Source organism: Notamacropus eugenii, chromosome 3 (assembly GCF_028372415.1).
Source record: "Notamacropus eugenii isolate mMacEug1 chromosome 3, mMacEug1.pri_v2, whole genome shotgun sequence".
NCBI classification, from domain to species: domain Eukaryota; kingdom Metazoa; phylum Chordata; class Mammalia; order Diprotodontia; family Macropodidae; genus Notamacropus; species Notamacropus eugenii.
The window spans coordinates 62,511,041-62,533,091 of record NC_092874.1 but is presented as its reverse complement, the minus strand read 5'-3'; the positions used below and the strand labels follow the sequence as shown (position 1 = coordinate 62,533,091).

Below are 22,051 nucleotides of genomic sequence, written 5' to 3'. Positions count from 1 at the left end.
AAATGAGATGCAATAAGACTAAGCTAAACCTGTCCTCCAGCTATCATGTTTAAAGGATTATCCCGGCATGAATTTCCTCACAATTAGCATTTTTGTCAGGATACCATTCATAAAAATACCAACTAGATAGCACTTGGCTCACTAACACCAAGCAAGATAGCTTTTTCAATGAAACAAAGCAAAGAAGGTTTATATCCTTCCCAAAATCATGAAACTTTTTTCTGATTTTTTTTCTTTAAATCTAAAGCATACAACTCTGTCTTCTCAGTTAAAAATAACTTTTTTCTGCATCATTAACTTGTGGGCCCTGATGAATAACAGAAATTGGAATAATACTACAAATGCTGACCATGTTCAGAACAAGGCCTTACATGAACTTCTCCAAAAGACAGGTTATTTCTTCTTAAAATAATAAAACGAAGATAGTCAATACAATTTAAAACACAAGAATGGAACAGAACAAAAATAAGTGAATGATCAATATTTAATATAACAATTTATTTAGCAGAATGCTAAATAACATGCGGTTTATTAAACTCTTCAGCAGCTACAGCTGCAGACGCTGCAGTATTCAGATAAAAGAGAAGGAATACTTACTGTCACTAGGGGTGCCCTGTTCTAGCAAAAACTGCTGCCCTTCACTCCACTGCCTCTCCAAGAGCTGCTCGATGCTGGCTGCTACCGGGGGCAGGTTTTCCAAACTGTTGTTGCCTGATTGATCGTAGCGGATCTGCAAGCTGCTTACAGGGGAGCTGTTGAAAATATTATAATTCATACATTAAAAAGAAGGGAAATACTTGCAAGGAAGGGCGCACTAAGGATTCTTACCTTGTTTCATTTAACCTCTTACATCTATACAGCCATACTTTTTCAGTATTTAGTTGTTTATGCTAAATGTGTGAAATAAAATCTAACCAAAAATTTAACAGCAAATATTGCCCCTTCAAATTTAACAGGGGTTAATATATTTGGAAATTAACTAAATAATATTCCAGTATAAGCTACATAAAATACAGCATATAATCTCTGAAATAGGCTGCAAAGAACCTAAAACTAACAAAAAAGCTGAATCCTTAAAACTCGCATAGCCCCAAGTCTACCCAGCACAATGGGAAAGACTGAGATATTTTCCAATTTAGCTTCAACTTCTGTATGATTAAAAAGAATGTATTCCTCTATCTGACCAAATTCTACTCGTGATGAATAAAAAAACAGATTTCATAGCTAGAGGTACCTGAGTTAAAGAAATGGGTGCATGCATCCAGAACACTTTAAAATTCAGTAACTTTTTAAAATCATAATGGTTAACTAAAGTATGAAGAATTAAAACATTCAAACATCATAGATATTTATTTGTATATATTGTAAAAAACAAAAGAACTGCCTTATTGCAGTTTAGAAGCCTCCTTTAAATTCTATTTTAAATGCTGGACTACTTTTTAGATTTCTTAGACATGAATAAAAAGCACCAGATTTTAGGTAGGTATTTGGATGAATGTTTGGTGTTTTTCAGTAAGAGAATTCAAAACAATCTTGATCTTTGGAGTCATGAATGATCTAAAGTATACATTTCAGATGGTAATCAACTTGAAACACACATTAAGTTATAAATGAAATATGTAATATATCTACAAAACTAGCTTGGTATGAAGTTAGAAACATTAAAAAAAAAAATCATTTCTGAGATCCAATTTACATGACAATCATTTTAATGATGTTTAGCAAAAAAAAAAAAAAAAAAAAAGATGGCAGTGAGTGCACCAGGCCAGACTACTTCCATTATGTCCTTGAGATTTAAGAGAAGGGTAACTAACAAAGTACCAAAGAGAAACTTTTTACTTTATTACCTAACGATATATAGCTAACTAGAAGAACCAGAAGGACCAGTCATGCATGAAGGGAAGATGGAGCATAGATTTTAAAAGATGGAAACAGCACCAAAAGGTCATGGAGTCCAATGCCCCCATTTTTCATATGAAGAAAATGAAGCACAAGGAAAATGGGGATTTGCCCAAGGTTGCACAGGAGACATAAATATCAGGGTTTGGCCAGATCTCAAAAATCTTAAATTTGGCCCTCTGCTGATAGAAATCTATTTTTAGAACATGGAAATATTCTCTCCATCTAAAGGAATATGGAGACAGGAAACGTCTTCCAATTTTTCACCTTATAATCAAATACTCCTACGACAAATCAATTTTTAAAAGTATGTTAAAACTTTGAGTCAAAGGTAATGCTCCCAACTTTAGCAATAATCCTGGAGGTGAGACTTGGCAGATCAATTACTGATTGCATACCTAAATTTCCTGATTTCCAAAGGAAAAAAACTCCAGTGGGCCTAACTGGGCAAGTAAATTACTTCTGAAACTAACTGTGAACTACAAGGCTTTTAAAAAATTAATGCTAAAATTTACCAGACTTACTGAAGTGTTTCTAAAAGGAAAAAATTTCAACATACAGTTGAAGACATTTGAGGTTACCCCCAAAAAACTGAGGAAAAATAAGTGACATTTATATGGCTATCTAAGATTTTTAGAATGCATTTTCCTCTCAACAGCCCTATGAGGAAGGTGTATCTTAAGTATTACTTAATCCTCACCATTTTATAGATGGTGAAACTCAGGTTCTGAGGGTTTAAGGGCCTTGCCAATGATCTTGTCACTGGTGATTCACTGATAATTAAGTAGTATGACTGTCCTGAGCATTTCATCGAAAGTTTATGCTACAAAATTAATAAGGTTACAATTTTTTGGATTAGTATGACATTACTAGAGAGTTCCAATTTCTCTCATATCTAAGTCTTTATAAAAATTTCATTTATAAGCTGATACATGGTAGGTAGAAGAACCTGAGATCCCCTGTACTCCTAATTCCTAGCTTCAATGGGTAGGATTAGTCAGAAAGGAGACGAGGAGAAAGAGGGTAAGGTCAGAGGAGCTGGAGAGTTATTCAGGTAAATTATTCAAGTCCTTCCTGAATCAAAGAGCTAATGAATCTTGTTCCATACATCCTCAAGCCTTAATTTTTTGTCCCTTTTTTATGGATCAATTAAAAATCAAAACATTTTTTATCTCCTTAAAGGAGAAAACCTGAGCTGCTTATTTATGCCGTAAATGCTCAGAGGTTATTGAAATGACTACGATTTGATTCACATTCCTTATTAAAAGGATTAAGAGAGAAAAGTAGCCAGTAACATGGGTCTTTAAGTAGCAGGTTATAGGTTGAGTCCTACACTAAGGACATTTTTGTTGGCTCCAAAATGACATACCCCAGAATCACTAAGTTCACTCCTTCAATTCTATAAAATATTGCTAGTAATTACACAGTTTCCTTTATTATGGCAAGTAGTTGGTGGCTTTTGTAAAAGGGGGTGGGAGGAAGTTGTAATACACACACACACACACACACACACACACACACACACACACACACACACACGATGACTACACCTAGAATTTTCCAGTAACTCAGTTTTCCATTTCTCTTGCCCCACTAAGTACAAGTCATCTGATGAAATATAGCAGGAATATAGGCAGACTTCACTTGTTGAAACTGTTGGAGTTTTAGCAATATTTAGTTGCAGTCATAAGGTAAGAATCTCAAGGGACAGATACCTGACCCTAAAATGAACAGCTATTACAGACTCTCCGATAATCATTAAAGTTATAGCAAAAAAGATATCACACTTTGTACCAGAAAATATTTTACTATGATGTAAAATCCCACTGTGGACAGGCTGCATCTAAAGACATCACTGAGATGACAGAACCACTGGAGTGCTAGAGGAGAGAACCTACAGAACTTTAAAACTTGTCACAGGGCTGGAAAGAACCTTAGAGATTATCTACTGGGGTAAATAAACTCGGTGTGGACTATACACTTAGAATGGTTTTTTCCTCATATTTTTATAAAATAAAACTTTATGTAAAAATGAAAACCACACACACACACGACAAAACCAGGTCATCAGCTACACTTAGTTCCTAGGCTGCAGCTTGTTCAACGCTCACCTGATCCAACACCCTCATTTCACAGATGAGATGATGGAGGCCCAAAAAGTCCCTGTCATTACTGCTAGTGACAGAATAAGAAGTATAACCCAGCTGTTCCAACATAGTGGTCAGTACAAGTAGTTGGCATTTAGATAATGCTTTCAGCTTTACAAAACATTTTACAATTATATCATTTGATCCTAACAAACTTGGGAGGTGGGTGCTATTATTATCTCCAATTTACAAATGAGGAAACTGAGGCGGAGTTTAACTGACTTGCCCAGGGTCACACAGATACTGTCTGAAGCTAGATTGGAACTCAGGTTTTCCTGACTCCTAGCACGCTAAACTACTGTCCCATCTACAGCTGTATCACTAATTTTTTCTATTTAGTCCGGACCTGTCATTTCATTGCTAGAGGGAGCTGCTGGTGAGGAAATTCCCTCCATCAAAGCAGGCAGGTCACTGTTCTGCAGCCCAAGAGTCTTATGACTGCCAGGGATCACATGCAGCAAAGCTCTTCGTGACTATGAGACCAAGCAGCCTAATAGACAGATTCTAAATATTTAATAATATAAAGATTATTCAAAATGTCCAAGCTTGTTCTAGGAGATAGAGATAACCTTATATATTTATATGAAACACCTTACACAAAGTATACCAGAGAATTTCATAAAATTCTTGTTTGAAAATCCGCATCTTCTGATAAACATGATACGATATATTAGCAGCATTAAGCAAACCAAGATGACTTGGGTTAAAAACAAATATCTGTATCTGAACAGGGTTGAGTGGTCCAACCAGAAATTTATTTTAAAATAATTTTTTCATGCAAAACTACACATATATAAGCCTATACTGAATTACTTGCCTTCTCAGTGAGGATGGGTAGAGAGGGAGGAAGGGAAAGAAGTTTGAACTCAAAGTTTTAGGAATGAATGCTGAGAACTGTTTTTGCACACAACTGGGAAATAAGAAGTACAGGTAATGGGTTATAGAAATCTATCTTGCCCTACAAGAAAAGAGAGAAGATGGGGATAAGGAAAGGGAGGGGTGTGATAGAAGGGAGGGCAGATTGGGGGAAGGGGGAATCAGAATACATGGTATTTTGGGGTGGGGGAGGGGGAAGATTGGGAGAAAATTTGCATCTCAAAATTTTGTGAAAAGGAGTGTTGAAAACTAAAAATAAACATAAACAAAAATTCATTTTTTCTCTGTAATACCTTAATTTTACTCTATAAAAGAAACACAATTTTTCCAAAAAGTCTTCTTGCATGTTAACCTAGTGCAATAAGTGATTTTTTCAACGATATGTTTTATAACAGTAATAGCCAATTGAACAGATTAGATATTATCATCAGATAAAAAAGCAATTATAAGCTTAAGAAGATATTCCTTATAATTTGTAAACATAATGATATGTTCAAATTAACATCCACATAAATTTAGAACCACTTTCTTGTCTGTCTGGATATGCCATTTATCTACATGATTCTTTATGGTTTCACTTACGTATATACTACTGATAAGAGATAAAGAAGTTTCCAGACCTCGGAATGTTTCCTTTGCCTTCACTCTACAGTGTAAATAATGCTTACCGCGGTGAGAGACTTCCTCTGGGTGAGCTTCCCCTGCCAACGAGGCTGCGGCTATTGTCTCCAAGATCTGGATCTGCAGGGTAAATATTTCATAGCTGATAAAGTGACTCTCGCTAGATAAGAGGTTTTAAGCTGCGGCTCTGATTTTTCCGTAAAACATACATTAGACCTTAAGCACTATCTCTACAGTTCCTACGAAGGTAAAAGATCTAATATGTTGCTAGTTTAAAATTGCTGAACTGTAGCGTGTAAGGCGTTGTCCCTACACGTTTCTGTGGGTGGAGAAGGCCATGGATTATGTTCAGTTCTTTCATTCCTTTCAATTTTACAGCACGGAAGCGTGGTTTGCATTTGCAGTACCCTCCCCTCAGCCACTTTTAATTTCTACGGTGAAAGTAATGAATCACAGCTGTGGACAGCTCATCTGTATGCTTATCACAGCAAATCCTGATGCTTTGTATTTTTTAACACTTTGCATCCCAAGACAAGCCATAAAACACCTCATGCTTTTATGCTGACCCTCACTAAGTCTAATGTGAATATTTAGATCAGGATTTAATATTACCTGGATAATTTTTTTTTTGCTTTCCAAATACGAAAAATTCAGTAAAGAAAATCAGATATATTTTTACAGTATTTAAAATTCTACTTCATTAGCTAACACAGAATCCTTTCCATTGGTAAAACTGAAATGGACGATTTTCCCTACGGCCTCTCAGTTAAATAACAACCCTATGTGGCCCCCCTTCAAGGTTGTCCTCCCCTTATTCTGAGTCAAGTGACCTCTGACCCTTTAGGGGGCAAAGACATGACTGATCCATTCTTGGTAAACTGCTAAACCCATTCCCTTCCCCCAAACAGGCATGACTACTTGGACATGTCAACAAATCCTTAAGGATGGAATGAAACAAAGCACATCCAGGGGCTCATTAAAACAGGAGAAGAGGAAAATGCTACAAAATGTCAACTGGTAAATATTCACAGGATTACTAAACATTGTAGAAGTTCTCTAACAGGATTTTTTTTAAAACCAAGTTTGTGTAATGCAATTTCATGAATTATGCAAATAAAGGTTTAGGCCCTTCACAGAGAAGCCCCGTGTTATGTTACTTTCATTGCGAAGAACTGAGAACTGAACACATCAATCACAGAAGTCACAGGAGACGCTGCTGCATTCCTGCCTGCTGATGGCTCTGCTTAAACATTTACATTTCAGACAGTAAAAAATGCACATGGCTATTCTGCGGCACAGCAGAGCATTTACTTCCAACTGTGATTCTTTTGGGGAAAAAAAAAAATCACACAATTCTTTAGTAACTATACTAGAGTTTACAAATAAAATTAGTTCCCTTTAAAGACAGTGAAATTAGGGAGAATTTCAATATTTCTTGAAACTTACCTGCTTGACTGTTTTCTGAATGAGCTATAAGAGTTGCCATCGCTGAATTAGGATTTAACCTATTGCCATACATATGGGATGGAGCTAGACTTAAGGAAGATCCAGACATGGTATTTGCCTAAATGGAAAAAAGTGCAAAGATAAATAACTTGTATTTTGACAGCTTTCATTAGTTATTGCTTTTTTTAGCTTTTTTCAAACAAACCTAGTCACCAGGTATTCTGACTTCACTGCTACAACAACTAACAGAATAAGTGACCGTCTGAAAAAGCATTAAGGAGATTATGATTTCTAAAGAAACAGAGTACACAGGAGTTTAATTCTGCTTTCTCAAAATCATGGTTTTTAAAATGCTATTTACAAATTTTGCTTTGAGTAACACTTTAAAAAGGAACAACATATGTGAGGTAGAGAATGAATTCTATTGCTTCCAGTCTGAAAGTATGTAGGCAATGCCAGAACTCAGGGCAAGCATGGTGATCCTGTGGTTCTCCTCCTAATTATTTAATCTTATTAAGGCATTTACAAAATAAGGGCAGGTAGACAACAGATGTCTCACAAATGCCTGGGTCCCTTACATCACAAGCCAACTGAAGAGGTCAAAAGGTCTCACTTCCAGCTCTACATTTAGCCTCATGGGCCATATTTCCTTTGCTTTACTCTGTCATTAGTAAAACTTGCACAGTATTTTGTTACTTCCTATTTTGATAAGAAGCCTGGTGTTTTTTTTTTTGTTTTGTTTTGTTTTTATTTTAAAAGAAAGCAAACAGGCATCACAAGTATGTTTTCTATACAATACAGGGCTCGACGAATCGAAGCTTTGCCCTGACCCCATATAAGGCACTGTATTTTTGGCAGCTGGCCAGCTCGACTTACTGAAGAGCTCGTCCAAAGTTTGTAATTCATTCATGTTGCTAACCACAATTCTGAAGGCCTCTACTGGGACATGTGCCAAACAAGCGAAAATGAACCCTTGAACAGATGAAGCAAAGGAGGCTGGCCAAAGTCTTGCATAATCCAAAGTAATAAAAATGCCTTCTTCACGAGGCTGCATGCTTTCTCCCTTTCGAAGAATACTACAGCCTTCAAAATGCTACACTTGGAAAAGAGCTCATCACATTCACTCAAAAGAACAGGGCTCTGATACAAAATTCAAACTGGCACAAAACGCACTTCTCACACAACTGATTCCTAAAATAGAATCATTCTATATAGATACTTAAAAACAGGAAAAATAAGTTATCTGAAAAATGACTTCTAAGAACTGAAATATTTCTCATTTTAAAAAGTCAAACACGTGGTACAGACTGATGTTTATAACCGTGCACTAGAGACCAAGACGACAACAGCAGTCATTACAAGCAAAACAGTCCAGGACTATAAATGGTGTTTCTGGAAGGAATCACACCCAGCCATTACATTTTGGCTCCTGGCCAACTTATTAAGGATGATAAATGGACTTTTATAATTCACAGGAATGCTTCCAGTGATGCAGAATCTAGTTTCGTGTTTTTATTGTTCCATACTGTATACCTTAGAGTTCACAATCTGATGCAGCTTTAAGTTCAATCTGTCAGTTCCTTTCATTTGTTCTCTTAATTGAAGATTTGCATAAGAATCTATTAAGTTCACAATATAAGTCTTGTTTAACAATCAATTAGTAAACTCAAAAAGGATAAAAATTCTAAAATAAGAACATCCTAACAGACATCAACAAATATTCCTCCAATACGAACCAAGCAGAACACAATTCCTAATGTATAAAGAGTCCTACCTGACTAGTCTGGCTACTGAGAACCAGAATAAGCAATAAAGGCTTTGGGCAATTAAAAGAGATGTTACAAAATACTTATACAAAAGCTACGCACTTGGGGCACTGAATCTCACTCCTTGCACTCCCCAGAGACTATCTATTTTTGCTTGTGAGACAATTCTCCTAAGTTGGGTCTCATGGCTTAAGGAGGTCTATGCTACAGGTAAGCACATAAGACAGAAACAAGAAATGGCAAAGGATGGCAAGGAAAGAAAAAAGAAAATCTAACAAGAGCCAGCACAAAAATAGAAAACAAAAACAAACAAACAAACAAAAAAACCACAGTCTGAGATAAGTGAGATAAGAGTAACCAAAAATAAAGTCTTAATGAAACATCTTAAGTTCTGAGGACATGATTGTACAGCGTAATAACTGATACATGGTGATGGCCCTAATCAAGAAAAGGTTAAATTGTGTAACATATTTTAAAAAGATTTCTACTAAAACAGCTAAAATTTTTTGAGCAGTGGTGATTAAAAGGGTACAGTTGAGTTAAAAAAGCACTATGGAGAATCAGTTGCTCTTCAAGAGTTCCAGATAGTTATAGAGTTATGAAATTCTATAGTTAAAAATGATCTGTTCAGAAAATGTATCCCTGCTTTTTTTTCTCATCAATTAAAATGGTTTTTAAAAAATTCATACTGTTTAACTGGAGATCACAGCAATACAAACTCTGTCTCAGTATTTTCTATTTCAATGAACTTTGAGCTACCTGTCTTTTTTTGAACAATAATTCTAAAATATGCTCAAAGTTTTCTGGAATTGCTAAGACATCTGGAGTTCCTGAAGATTTTGGCCTAGAGTAGAAAAAAGGTTTTCAAAAAAAAAAAAAAGGAGATACTCAAATCTCTGTGATGGGATTATGGATTTAGTGGGAATAATAAGGAAAAGAGTAACAACAACAATTCACATTTCTACAGCACTAAGGCAAGCAACCCGCTGAAAGGACTATTCTGAATTGAAAAAAATAAGGATTAGGGAAACAGAAAAAACTCATTAATAAACTGAAGATAAAGAAACATTAATGGGGATTTACAAGGAATATGGACAATTTGGTATAAAAGATACAAATAAGAAATATTCAAGACCCAGTGGACACATCTCTCTCGTATAGTGCCAGTTATAGTAAACTAAGAGCATGAACAATTGTTTATCTAAGTCACAGCGTAAGAGCAAACAGAAGAGTGAGCTGGCAAAGTTATGCTTAACAGATAAACTGTTCACAGGGCTTTTAGACCTACCTCACAGACAGCACTAGTTTCACTCATACAATCTTAGTTTGTTCTACTTTAGCTCAGCCTTCACCTGGGTGGCAGCTTGGAACTCATTTTATCTATCATAAAGGTCAAAGTTAGGCTACTAAATAAGAGAAGGACCACACCAGGGGAGTCAGAAGATCTGGGTTCCAGTTCTGGTTCCTCTAGTCTGGAAGATTCAGCATCTTCTCTAGCTAGGCCATCCCTAAAAGATGCTTGATGTGGATTTTGGAAAGTGACAGGTTTCACATTTTAAATTACCAGCATCTTGAGAACTCACAATAAAGCTCTAACTAGGGGGTTCTTAACCTGGGGTCTGTGAGGTTGTTTTAAAAATAATTTTATAACTGTATTTGAACACAATTGGTTTGCTTTGCAATGCTATGTATCTTATTTTATGCATTTAAAAGCATTATTCTGAGGAATCCATAAGACTTTAAAAATAAGACTGTCAAAGGGATCCATAAAGGAAAAAAATGGTTAAGAATTCCTGCTCCAGTTTTGCAGTTTTGTTTTGTTTTGTTTTTTTTAATAACCCTTAAACTGGAAAAATTTATATACAGGGTTCGGGAAGGGGAAATGGTCAAGAAAGACAGAGGGCTCTCTATTATCCTGCAAGCTGACAGGAAGATACAGTTCACTTACCAAGGAGAAATATTTTAGATCACACAGAACAATCCATAAATAAAAAGAAAGGTAAGGAAGGACTGGGATATGGCATACCAAAATGCAAAACAAACCCAACTTGTACTCAAGGATAACATTCTGAACATCTGCTTACATTTGAAAAATGAAACACTTAACAAAATCAGTGGCTACTTATCATACCCCAGCAGGAAAGCAAAAAAATAGCAGGTATGAACAAGATCTACAAGCAACCCAGTGCATCTGCTTAGTGATCAGTAAACCCAAGAACACAGACTACTGTGATAAGGACTTCCTACGCAACAAGTTCTTTGCAAAAATGGATAGCACTGTTCCATCAGCTAATCCTGCTAACCAGAGGGTTCTCTACTTCACTGGCCCCTGCAAAAGGGAAAAAAAGAGGGAACAAAGGAGGACACAACACGGAAAAGCTAACAATATTTGCACCATTCGGTGAGTGTCAATAAACAAGTACTAAGTGTCTGCTAGGTGCCAGGCACCGGGCTAAACACAAAAGGTAAAAAGACAGCCTGGCCTTCAAGGAGCTCCCTCGGTCTAATGAGAAAGACAACATCCGAACCATGTTCCAACAAGCTACAGTGAAGGTAAAAAGGAAAGAATTCACAGAGGTAAAGTCCTGGCACTAAGGGGGATCCTGTACAAGGTAGAATTTTAGCGGACAGTGAGGAGGGAGAGCATTCCAGACCTAGAGGACTACCCTGAGTGAGAGGCAATGGATCACAGAATGTGAGAGCTGAAGGTGGAGAAGCTAAGGAGTAAGACTGGAAAAATAGGGGGTGTAGGTCTTTGAATACCAAAGAGAGGATTTAATGTTTGATCCTGAAGGTTATAGGGAGCCCCTGGAGTTTACTGAGTAGGGGGTTACGTGACTGGAAGCTTTCTAGGAAGATCACTTAGACAGCTGAGTGGAAGATGGACTGGAATGGGAAGAGAAAGCAACCAGCAGACTACTACTACGATAGGTGACACCTGCAAGGCAAGGCCAGAGGAAAAAAGTAGGCATATAGAAGTAACAAGATGAAGGTAAAATGGACAGGTCTTAGCAACGGATGGGATGTAGGGTGGGGGTGGGGGGGGTGGAGTTGAGGAGTGGATGGACTGAGTGACTGGTGATAACTTCAACAGAAATAGGGAAGTTAGGAAGGGGGAAGGGTTTAGGGATGAATACAGCGTGTACATTTGTATGCTGCTGTAATAGCCCACCTTTATTGAGTACTTAAAAGTGTTGCAGTTTCAAGTACATTCCTCACCACAGTTTCCTGGGGCAGAATGACACAGTTATCAGCATCCCCCACATCCCTCCATTTAATAGATGATAAGATGAAGGCTCAGAAATGTTAGGGGACTTAGCCATCATTCAGGATTTTGTAGTTGGGCTCTGAATCAGATATTTCCTGACTCCAAGTAAGTGTCCTTTGAACTATATACCATAAGGCTCTTATGATGGATATATGAAGTGTATCATCCTGTAGGCCACATGCCTACTACAGAAATCTTGGCACAATGTGGAAGAGAAAAGTAACACCTAGAAAATCAGGTGATCAATGAAATATGAATTAAAGGTATAAAATTTTCCAGCAGAGCCCCACCTCTCCCATATTTTAATTTTTTCCTGACCACTATCACGACAAGCACACACACAAACACACCCCACACGAATCCTGCTGCCAACAAGACGGTCTGAGCTAGTGAAGAGAAGAATTAATTAGTTCCCTTAAGTCTTTTCCACCTTTTCTTTTCAGGGAAATAACAATATTCTGGGAACATAGTTTTTTTAGAAATATCTTTTTTACAGATGAAGAAAATAGAACAAAAGTTAAATAATTTGCTCAATGTCAGAGTACTTCCAGGGTCTAGAACCCAGCTATCCTGACTCCCTGTCTAGCTCCTTCCATGAATACCATCAACTTGCAAAGAAAACTAATAGTTTTCTCTAAAGAATTAGATTCCCTGCCCTAAAACCAAGGAGTCACCTACTAAGAACTTAAATAATCCACTAAATTAATGTATGGTGCTTCGCAAATTTAAACATTTTAAACTGCTACAACAGAGCTTTGCTTTTTAAGTTTCAAAAATTCAGACTTTCAGAAAGGCAATTTAAGAGTGGGGAATAGGAAGTTAATCACTTCTGACCTTGTAAAGCTTTTTAGTTCTGATATTAAATTCTACTACTTTGATTTTCATAATTCATCGGAAGCCTAATTAAGTATAATTTCTGCTAAACAAACATGCAGATCAATGCAGTAAAACTTTTCTGATTGCTATAAATAACTGAATTATCATGGCAGACTCAACACATGTTTAGAAGGAATATATTAGGTGGCTGAGCCAAAACACTGATTTTCCTAAGCAAATCTGGATAAACTTCCTATGTTAAATATACTTAAAGCCTAACAAGTCTTTTTCAAGGAGGTACACAAACTTGAAATAGAAGACATTAAAGAAATTAAGTTTGCTAAGTAGATTGGCACACCAGATCAAAAATATTGGCATGATTTAAAATATTTCAGTCTCAGCTTTTGCCCAACTGGTATTTCATTTCCAAAATTTTAAATCTTTGTTTATAGTCACATACATATGTTTCATGAAAAGTCTAACTGTAATATAAACTAAATTAAGAGAATTTGGGGATAGACTACACGCCTTTATAGGGAGAAAGTCACATTAGATGAGACTACACAAGTCCTGAAGTCTTAAAAATAAGTATTGTTTTCTTTTCACTTGGTGGTTAAAGGTAGTAATAGAGAGAAGGTGTATATAAAGAAGTTTGAAAGCACCTTATGTATACCACAATTTCCCTTTTAGGAAAGTACTGTGGTAATGCATTATTTAGAGGTGAACCAGGAACTTCATACCACACTCATTGTAGAAACAGGCTGCAGCAAGCATTTATTAAAAATGCGTAATCATCCTGTCAATACACATTAAGGTCAAAGGATTCAAACAAGTTCTAAAAGGCAGTACTTTAAAAACTGCAGTCTTTTCTCATCATACCTTAATAACCAACTCACACATGTCTAAAAACAAATGGACTTTAGAAATCCTGTCAAAGATATTTCCTAAACTGAATTTTTTATTTTTTAAGAGAATATGCAATTCTCATAAGAACTCAACTGCAATGCTCACCTTCTCTACTTTCCAAAAACAAACGCCCCCCCCCCCCCCACTGTCTCTAATTTAAGAGTAATTTTAAAATAGGAAACATGGGGAACATCTTGAACAAATATTAAGGAAAATGAAGGTTTATTATTCATTTCCCTTGTGGTGCTTAGGTAATGTTTCAAACTAGTGTATTTGCATACCTCCAAACGACTTTGCAGAAATACTATTAAAAAGAACAGGTAATTTTAAATGGTAAGACTTTTTTTCATAAAGTTAGCAAATAAAAGTTTTATGTGGGAGTCAGAAAAAGTTTTCATAGAAAATGTTCAAATAAAAAATGAGATGTTTCTGAAATACAATTATGGAAAAGCTCTGTTCACTTACATATAAATTACACTACAAATGATCTCTGAAAAACAAGAACATATGTGACAATCCACAATCCTATCCATTCCCTTGTTCTTTTCAGGTTTGATACTCTGAAATATTTTCTGCTAACAGGCCCCATTTCTGTCTATTTCAGCTCCCCACCAGTAAGGTTTTAATACTCAGCGTGTGATGAGAGATGAAACCAAGTGTGAACAACTTTCAGGTCCCATGAGTAGGCTGACTGTTGAAGCTGTCAGGTTCAATTGCATCATTCCACATTATTCAATGCCCCAAACTGCTCCCTAATTGTTAGGGGCTTAACATATTCAAAACCATTGTTTAGGCTAATGCTGAAATGCCCACAGTTGAGTTTCCATAAAGAAGGGGGAGGGATTTAATTGTAGTTAAACCATTACTGAACTCCTTCATTCATGATAGGACAACAGGAAGGGGTCTAACAACCAATTCCAGAACAGATTCTTAATCAGTTTATTTCTTATCAGTACACCTCTTTCCTTTTAATTTTTAGGTCAATGCTAACACTTCAGTACTATAACATTTTGGCAAACTTTATATTTAGGAGTGGGCTTGGAGGTAAGAACCATTTCTTCATTTTCATAATACTAAGGTTTCAGGGTATAATATCTTACTAATAATAACAAAGGAATTTCATATTATTCTTTCCCTGAAATGATCAAATATTTCCTAGCAGTGAAGTCAGAATTACAGACACATATTAATCGGTAATAAATATAAATAAGCACATGAAAACAGACAATAAAAATAATTTTAAATTTACCTTCAATTTTAAAATCACCTTCAAGAAGCCAGATGTTTCAAATAAAGAAATGTATGTTTTAAGAGCTAAAATGTACCTTGTGCGAACTATATCTACCTCTTAGAGGGCATTCAAAAGTTAACATCCTCAGAAAGCTATCTTAACTTTAACAATCCATTTATAAAAAAGTTAACCAAATATGTGGGTTTTTTTTCAAATTCTGAAAAAACTCACCATGGAACTGTCAGCTTTTTTTCAAATCAACATAAATAGAAGTAAAATCAGATGCTAATCAGACCACTGATACCACAAGCTACTGTGTTTATTTTTATAATTTGAAAATATTTTCTTTTAAAAGGTCAATTCTGATTCTGAATATATAGAAATTTTAGTTTCGATTCACATGTGTCAGCTGTTTGGAACAAAAACAAAAATAATTTACTTGTGATATAAATCATCTAATAAATAGCTCCCTCCTTATAAAAAAGAGGGAAAATACTCTTATTTTCCTAATAGGCTGTTTCTGAGAACTCAATATCATTCATTTACACTGTGTCAACTAAGTTACTGCTTAGAGCAATAATTAACAACATTATACCCAAGAGAAGTGAAACAAAATAATCTAGTACTGTTCCCCTTCCAAAGTAGTTTGCTTAGAATAGTATTATTCTTAATGATGGAGTTATTCTTTTGTCATTTCAGCATATTTATACACTATTACCAAAATTACTCTTAAAAATATTCTCTAACTAAAAATTAAGATAAACACACTCCAAGATTATATAACACTTCAATTAGTAAAGAAACCTTAATAAAATGCATAATTGAATAGCTCTTTAATTCACTATATCTAAAATATATAAATCAATCCAGTACTTACTAAAACATAAAACATACAAAGAACATGTAGTGAAAGTCTCACTGTAAACTCAAGGAGCTTAAGAACCCAAAAATTCTAGCACAAAAACTCTCCGATGTCAGTGTCTATTAAGCATTAGGTAAACCTCTAAATTTCCTTCTTCCAAAAGATTTTTAAACATGGGAAACCTATCGTCTTTATTTTGACAGTAGCATATACAGCAGATAGGTAGTAGGGGTTATTTAAGCACATATACAAATTGCATATACACAGATATCATGATTCTATCCAAAAGCAAAACCCAGAAAAGAGCTTCTTAAAGAAGAATTTTTAAAAATTAAATTCGGTCTTAAACTTTAATTTTTTTCAAGTCCTTCAAACAAAAGCACTTGTATGCTCCCCAAGACAGGCAAGAACGAATATAACTGGGAAACACAGTGGGATTTGAAAGGCAAAATGAAAAATTAATGGCACACCTACAGAAACTAATTTATACCTCTGCCCACTGTACAACAAGGGCAGATGAAATCATTAAAAAACACAAAGATAGAAGCTACTCTATCTTCCAATGATGTGAAACTGTAATTGTTATAATTGTAACTATATTACTGGTTTACTAATGAAGCCACACAGTCTTAATCACTAATTAAAGCTGAATGTTTAAGAAACAACTACAACAAATATATTTAAGATTTGAAACTGGGTTGCCAAACAGTTCTTAAAGAGTTATGACATTTCCTTTTTCTTGATTTTTTTCGCTTTTGGTCGTCTGACTCAAGAAACTGCTCACATCTTTACGATGCCTCCTCCTCTCTTTCCCTGGTAAAGGTCCCCGATGCACCAATCACTCTAGCCAATTTAAATTCCACTGGCCACTCCCCGCTCCTTTCCCTCCCCTTAGCAGTTTGCCCACTAACATTTCTAATAGTGGCAAAGATGCCAAACAGAGGATTGTCTGTTTTTCTTTAAACTAGTGCACAAAGATCAAGAATGACCTCTGAATTTCTAACCTGCTGGCAGCAGGCCAGCCACTAAGAATTACTGCCCTCATTAAGCAATAAAAATGTAACGAAACAGTATTTAAATTTAACAAGTTTTTCATAAACAAACAAAAAACATCTGCAATGGCAGCGTGTAGATCGTCTTAACTATTGAGTGAGTATTCCAGAATTATTTCTGAATACCATTCACTTACTTTCCTTTATCTGGTTAAAGAATGTATTAATATCTTCATTCCAAGTAATTTACCTTTAGTGAATTTCCATGTAAAACTAAATACGTAAGAATTATGTGGACTGAAGCTTATTATACACTATATTACTTACGCAAGTTAGATAAGAAATAAAAGTTTGCAGCTTTGAACAGAAGATTCACCACCCACTGCATCCACAATCTTTAAAGTCACTCCTAAACATTCAATTCCTTCTAAATATTTTTGTATCCTTACACACACACACAGAAACTAAAAAATTTCACATTTTCCACATTTTGCACCATTACTATTGTCTCAGGCGGCTAAATTGAAGTAGCGTTACACTCGGTTCAACCCAGAGGTCAATGTGCCTCAGTTGCCTGGAGACTGATGGTTGCTACAGCAGCACCAGATAAGCCAGGCTAAATAAGCTGCGGTGAGAAAGCAGGAAGCATTTGCTGGTGGGCGAACAGAGATGCAGCTGTCTCAGCATGCAGTACTGTGAAAAATCATGCAACTGCCTTTCAGCCTAGTCGGGTGATCATATTTATAAGAGACCAATCTTACTGGAATTAGACAAGGGGAGAAACAGTAAAGATTTTAATTTGCAGGAATCCTGGATTACCAGCAACTAAGATTTCTTTGTTCTTCTAGTTGAGTCACATGTTACATGGAATTTTCCCTCTGGCTGTAAATTCCTCTTCATTGCCTCTTCCCCCCATCCCCCAAACCTACAACCGTAATGAATGAGAGGAGATGAGATTTTTGCTTAATTCAGCCTGGAAGTAACCAGAGAGTAATTAAAACAGACTTTATGTAAAGAATAAAATGAGAGAAATGCACATTGAAAATGCTCTTGTGAGACTTTGTCCAGTGATAAAAAAAAGGTATCAACAGAGAACTCTTCACTTAATTAAAAGAGACAAAACTACTTCTAAGAGTAGTGCTTTGTTTATCCTTTTACTCTCTCTAACCTGGAACCCTATTAATGGGGTGACCCTAACCTGGCTACTAAAAGAAGATAAATAGAAAAGAAAAAAACAAAACAAAACACAACAAAAACCTAGGCAAAACCAATCAAGCTCCCTTGAGTCAGCTTAAAAAGAGTCACTTCAATGACAGTCTTTCACTTTCTGAGTCGATGCAGCAGACAGTGGGGGATCCTGAGCACAAGTCTGGATATATCACACATGAGTTGATCATAAATAGTGATAGCCTAAATGGCCAACATGCACATACACTTGCTTTTCTGTCCCATTCCATGTTGTGATCACATCACACAAATAAGTCTAAGTGTCAGTTTAAGAGAAGCATCAAAAAGTTCTTTAAGCTTTATGTATGCCTGGTGAAGGAACTATGTAACTGACAATTAGGAATCACACCAGCAAAGATTTATAGCCTCTTCTTTTTCCTTACACAATTATCATAACAAAGCAATTTTATTGGTCTATCATTAAGACTCTTATATAACAGCTCTGGAAAAAACAGCTTCTCAGAATGAAAGTTGGACAGCTAGAGGTGCGATTTGCCTATCTATCAAAGTTAACATCTGCATTACTTATCAAAAGCCCCATGGGAGTCTCAAAAAGTGTGTACTTTTAAGAACTTTATGATCACAAGAAACAAAATATATACAAAACTAATAAAATGCCCCAAAATATTTAATGGTAAGATTTGTAAGGCAATTTAAATACATAACCTTACATAAGCATTTGTATAAAGGTGACAACACATTCATTTCCATTTTTATCTAGTGAAATTTAAAGTTATATCATGAAGAGAGCTAAGTAAATAATTATATTTCATTTAGAAGATAAAATATGTTGGGAGTTCTCTTATTCATCCTGAAGTTGTTTAACAGGACTAATTTCACGTATTTAACATTCAACTACTAGCTGTGAAGTCTTGGGCAAATGCCCTGACTCTCAGTTTTCCCATCAGTAAAATGTGGATAAAAGGTACACTACCCTACCTGGAGAAGCTGTGTTGAGGAAAGAGCACTTACTATAGCAATAAAGAAATGTTCTCAGCTCACTATTAACAATAACATAACTAACTTAACGTTACTTATTATTAATGTACACATTGGTATGTCTAAGAACACCTATGGAACAATTCCAACATATTAGCATTTATCAACAACAACAAAAACTCAAACGCCAATACTCAGCATATACTGAGCATCACACACAGCTTCCTGCAGGTGCCTCTGATGTCACATACTTAATAAATGTTTGTTGATATGATCTGATATGAAAGGCAGATCTTCCCTGTTTCTGTTTTACATTACATATTACGGAATATGAGAAATGATGCCGCTTCTACTATGCAACAAAATAAATCCTGGTATCATAAATTCTTAGCAAGTTGCCCAAAGCCCAAACGAGGAACTGTGGTCACACAGTAAGTGTTAGAGGTAGAGAATCTGAAGAGCCCAGTACTCTGTCCATAAGCAAGAATGCCTGGTGGGACTTGGCATTACCATTAGAAAATTATCTAATTGAAATATATAAGATGGGAAATGTTATCTTTTTTTAGTGTTCATAATCCAGCCTACATCTACTCTTTACAGGAAATACCCAAGAACTCCAACCATACAAAATAAGGAGGCAGAGACAGAAACTTTCACATACTGGGACTTCCTAGAAAACCAGATAAAGAGAGTGTTTGTAGGAGACAGAGCTGACAGAGTAGGAAAAAAGGACAAAAAAGGTCAAGTCTAGCTACCTTACTATCTACCTACACATTTTACCAATGTGATATTCATTTGAATTAATACAAGTCTATTCTAAAATACAATCTGAGCTATCAAAAGCTAAGAAATAACTGCAGACATTTAGGACATTTATCTAGGCATTAAAAACACCTTACCTAAATTATCTCATTTGGGCCTCTCCACAGCCCTAAGGCTTTGTTGACAACTTACTGATGAAGAAATGAAGCATCAAGGTTAAGTGATGTTGTCACGGTTTTACTGCTAGCATCTGAGACAGGATGCTAACTAACTTTCTTAAACCCAATGCTGCCTCTCACTCGTATAAACTATTTAATCAGGTAGTCAAAACTACACCTAGATGTATTCTACTTAACAAGGGAAGATGGTGGAAATTTTGGACATGCCCATCGAAAAAAGGGCTATAGATTGTCAGGAGACATAAAGAAGGTATGTGAAGGACAAGGATCAGGTTAGAAAGGCCTTCAAAAGAGGAAGCAGCAAAGAGAAAATTTTGCTTAGGGTAAGGTAAAGGATTAAAAACAAACAAACAAAAACAACAAAAGGGGTGGTTCTCTATGCTTAATGGGTTTCAGATCTCTTTTCCTTCAGAATGGGGTGATAGGATCATTATCTAGTTGCCCCCTTTCCCCAAAACTGGCTTCTTTGGAAGGCAAAGAAGCTATCCTGGAGACTATATTAGTAGGCAAAGAGGGCTATGGGTCAATTAATGCCTAGGCTGACAAAGATTTCCGGTAGCCTCTGGCTGTATTGACCTCACTTGTGGATCATTTAAAAGCATAAAAAAGGCTCAACTACTTGGAGTCTGGCCCTTTCTGACGTACAGGAGTCCCCAGACCCTATGGGTCTGTGCACCCTGTACTGACCAGTTAAGGAGGTGGAAGGGACAAGGGAGTAGAGAACAGGGCCTGTGTCTGCTGTGGTTCAGCTCTAGGATGAACTTAAAGAGAGTTCATTCCATGCTACGACAAAGTAAACCTCTTTCTCTTAACTGCTGAATGATCGAGTAGTATCTCATTTTCTACTGATACAGAAATCATAGCTAGCATTTATACAGTGCAAAAAGATTTGCAAATAGTATCTCTTTTAATCATCATAACACTGGAGTGTAGGTGCTTTTATTATCCCCATTTTACAAATGAGAATACAGAGACAGCTAGACGTTAAGTAACTTCCCCAGAGTCACAAAACTGGTAAGCATCTGAAGCTGGATTTGAACAAGTCTTATTCGAGGCCCAGTGCTGTCTACTACTGCACAACCTAACTGCCTTAATAGGGGATGTGCTTGAGTTCGACCAAATGAGTTGGACCATTACTTCTTCCTTTATGATACAACAGAATATTACTCAGCAATATTTCCCTGGAACATCTACTGTGCAATCTACTTACACGCAGAGCCATGTCATTGCCCAAGATAATAGGACTAGTTTGGAAGCCTACCAACTCTGTGTTCTAACAATATATTTCTGTCTTCCTGGTTTAGCCTTGTTAATCTGGGCACCCCTCCCCATCTAACTGAGAGGAAAGACTGGAAGGTGAGGTAAAATAAGGAGGAAAAGATGTACTTTGCTAGAGGAGGGGAAGAGGAAATCAGACTAGAGTCATACAACTTCTACCGCTACCTTTCCCCCTCACCTCATCATAGGAAAACTCTTAAAAATATCCCCTAAAAATGCTGGGGCTCTTTTGGCCAACTATTTTTATAGGAGACAGTTCTTGATCAAAGGGTAGGACCAGATGACCTTAAAAGGTCTAATATCTATCAATGTTTTAAATAGTAGTTGACAAAGTTACCATGACTAATCAGATTAATCATGAAATGTCACTTCTTGTTTCTGCTATTTTTAAATAACTAAACCTGAGTTCATCTTTGAACATTCTGTACCTTCCATTTCAACCAAGATTGTCTTTTTGCAACATATCACATTTAAACTTCTTCTGTCTTCACTCAAAGACGGAATAGTATTTCTTCTTCAAATATTTCTTAAGCACTTATTTTTTGAAAAGCATTGTGCTGGACATGAGGTAACATAAAGAAAAAGAATACAATAATAAAGAATCTTTCAGTCTTCCTTTACGTTACAACCAAATTTTCAAGAATCATTCCCTGAAAAAAGGACTCATGTATACAAAAATATTTATGGCAGTTCTTTTTGTGGTGGCCAAAAACTGGAAATTTAGGGGATGCTCATCAACTAAGGAATGACTGAACAAGTTCTAGTATATGAATGTAATGGAATACTATTGTGCTATAAGAAATGATGAATAGGCAGACTTCAGAAAATTCTGGAAA

General features: G+C 36.0%; 1 protein-coding gene across 14 annotated transcripts in view; it reads right to left on the bottom strand.

The window, feature by feature from the left end:
* The window catches only part of MLLT10 (MLLT10 histone lysine methyltransferase DOT1L cofactor), a 259,175-nt gene that overhangs the window by 9,075 nt on the left and 228,049 nt on the right, over window positions 1-22,051 (bottom strand). For all 14 annotated transcript variants that reach the window (XM_072651682.1, XM_072651678.1, XM_072651677.1 and 11 more), the window contains 3 exons: window positions 6,990-7,107; window positions 5,591-5,663; window positions 598-752 (listed from right to left, as the gene is read on the bottom strand). In XM_072651682.1, the coding sequence (XP_072507783.1) occupies window positions 598-752; window positions 5,591-5,663; window positions 6,990-7,107 (346 nt within the window). The remainder of the gene's footprint in view (window positions 1-597; window positions 753-5,590; window positions 5,664-6,989; window positions 7,108-22,051) is intronic.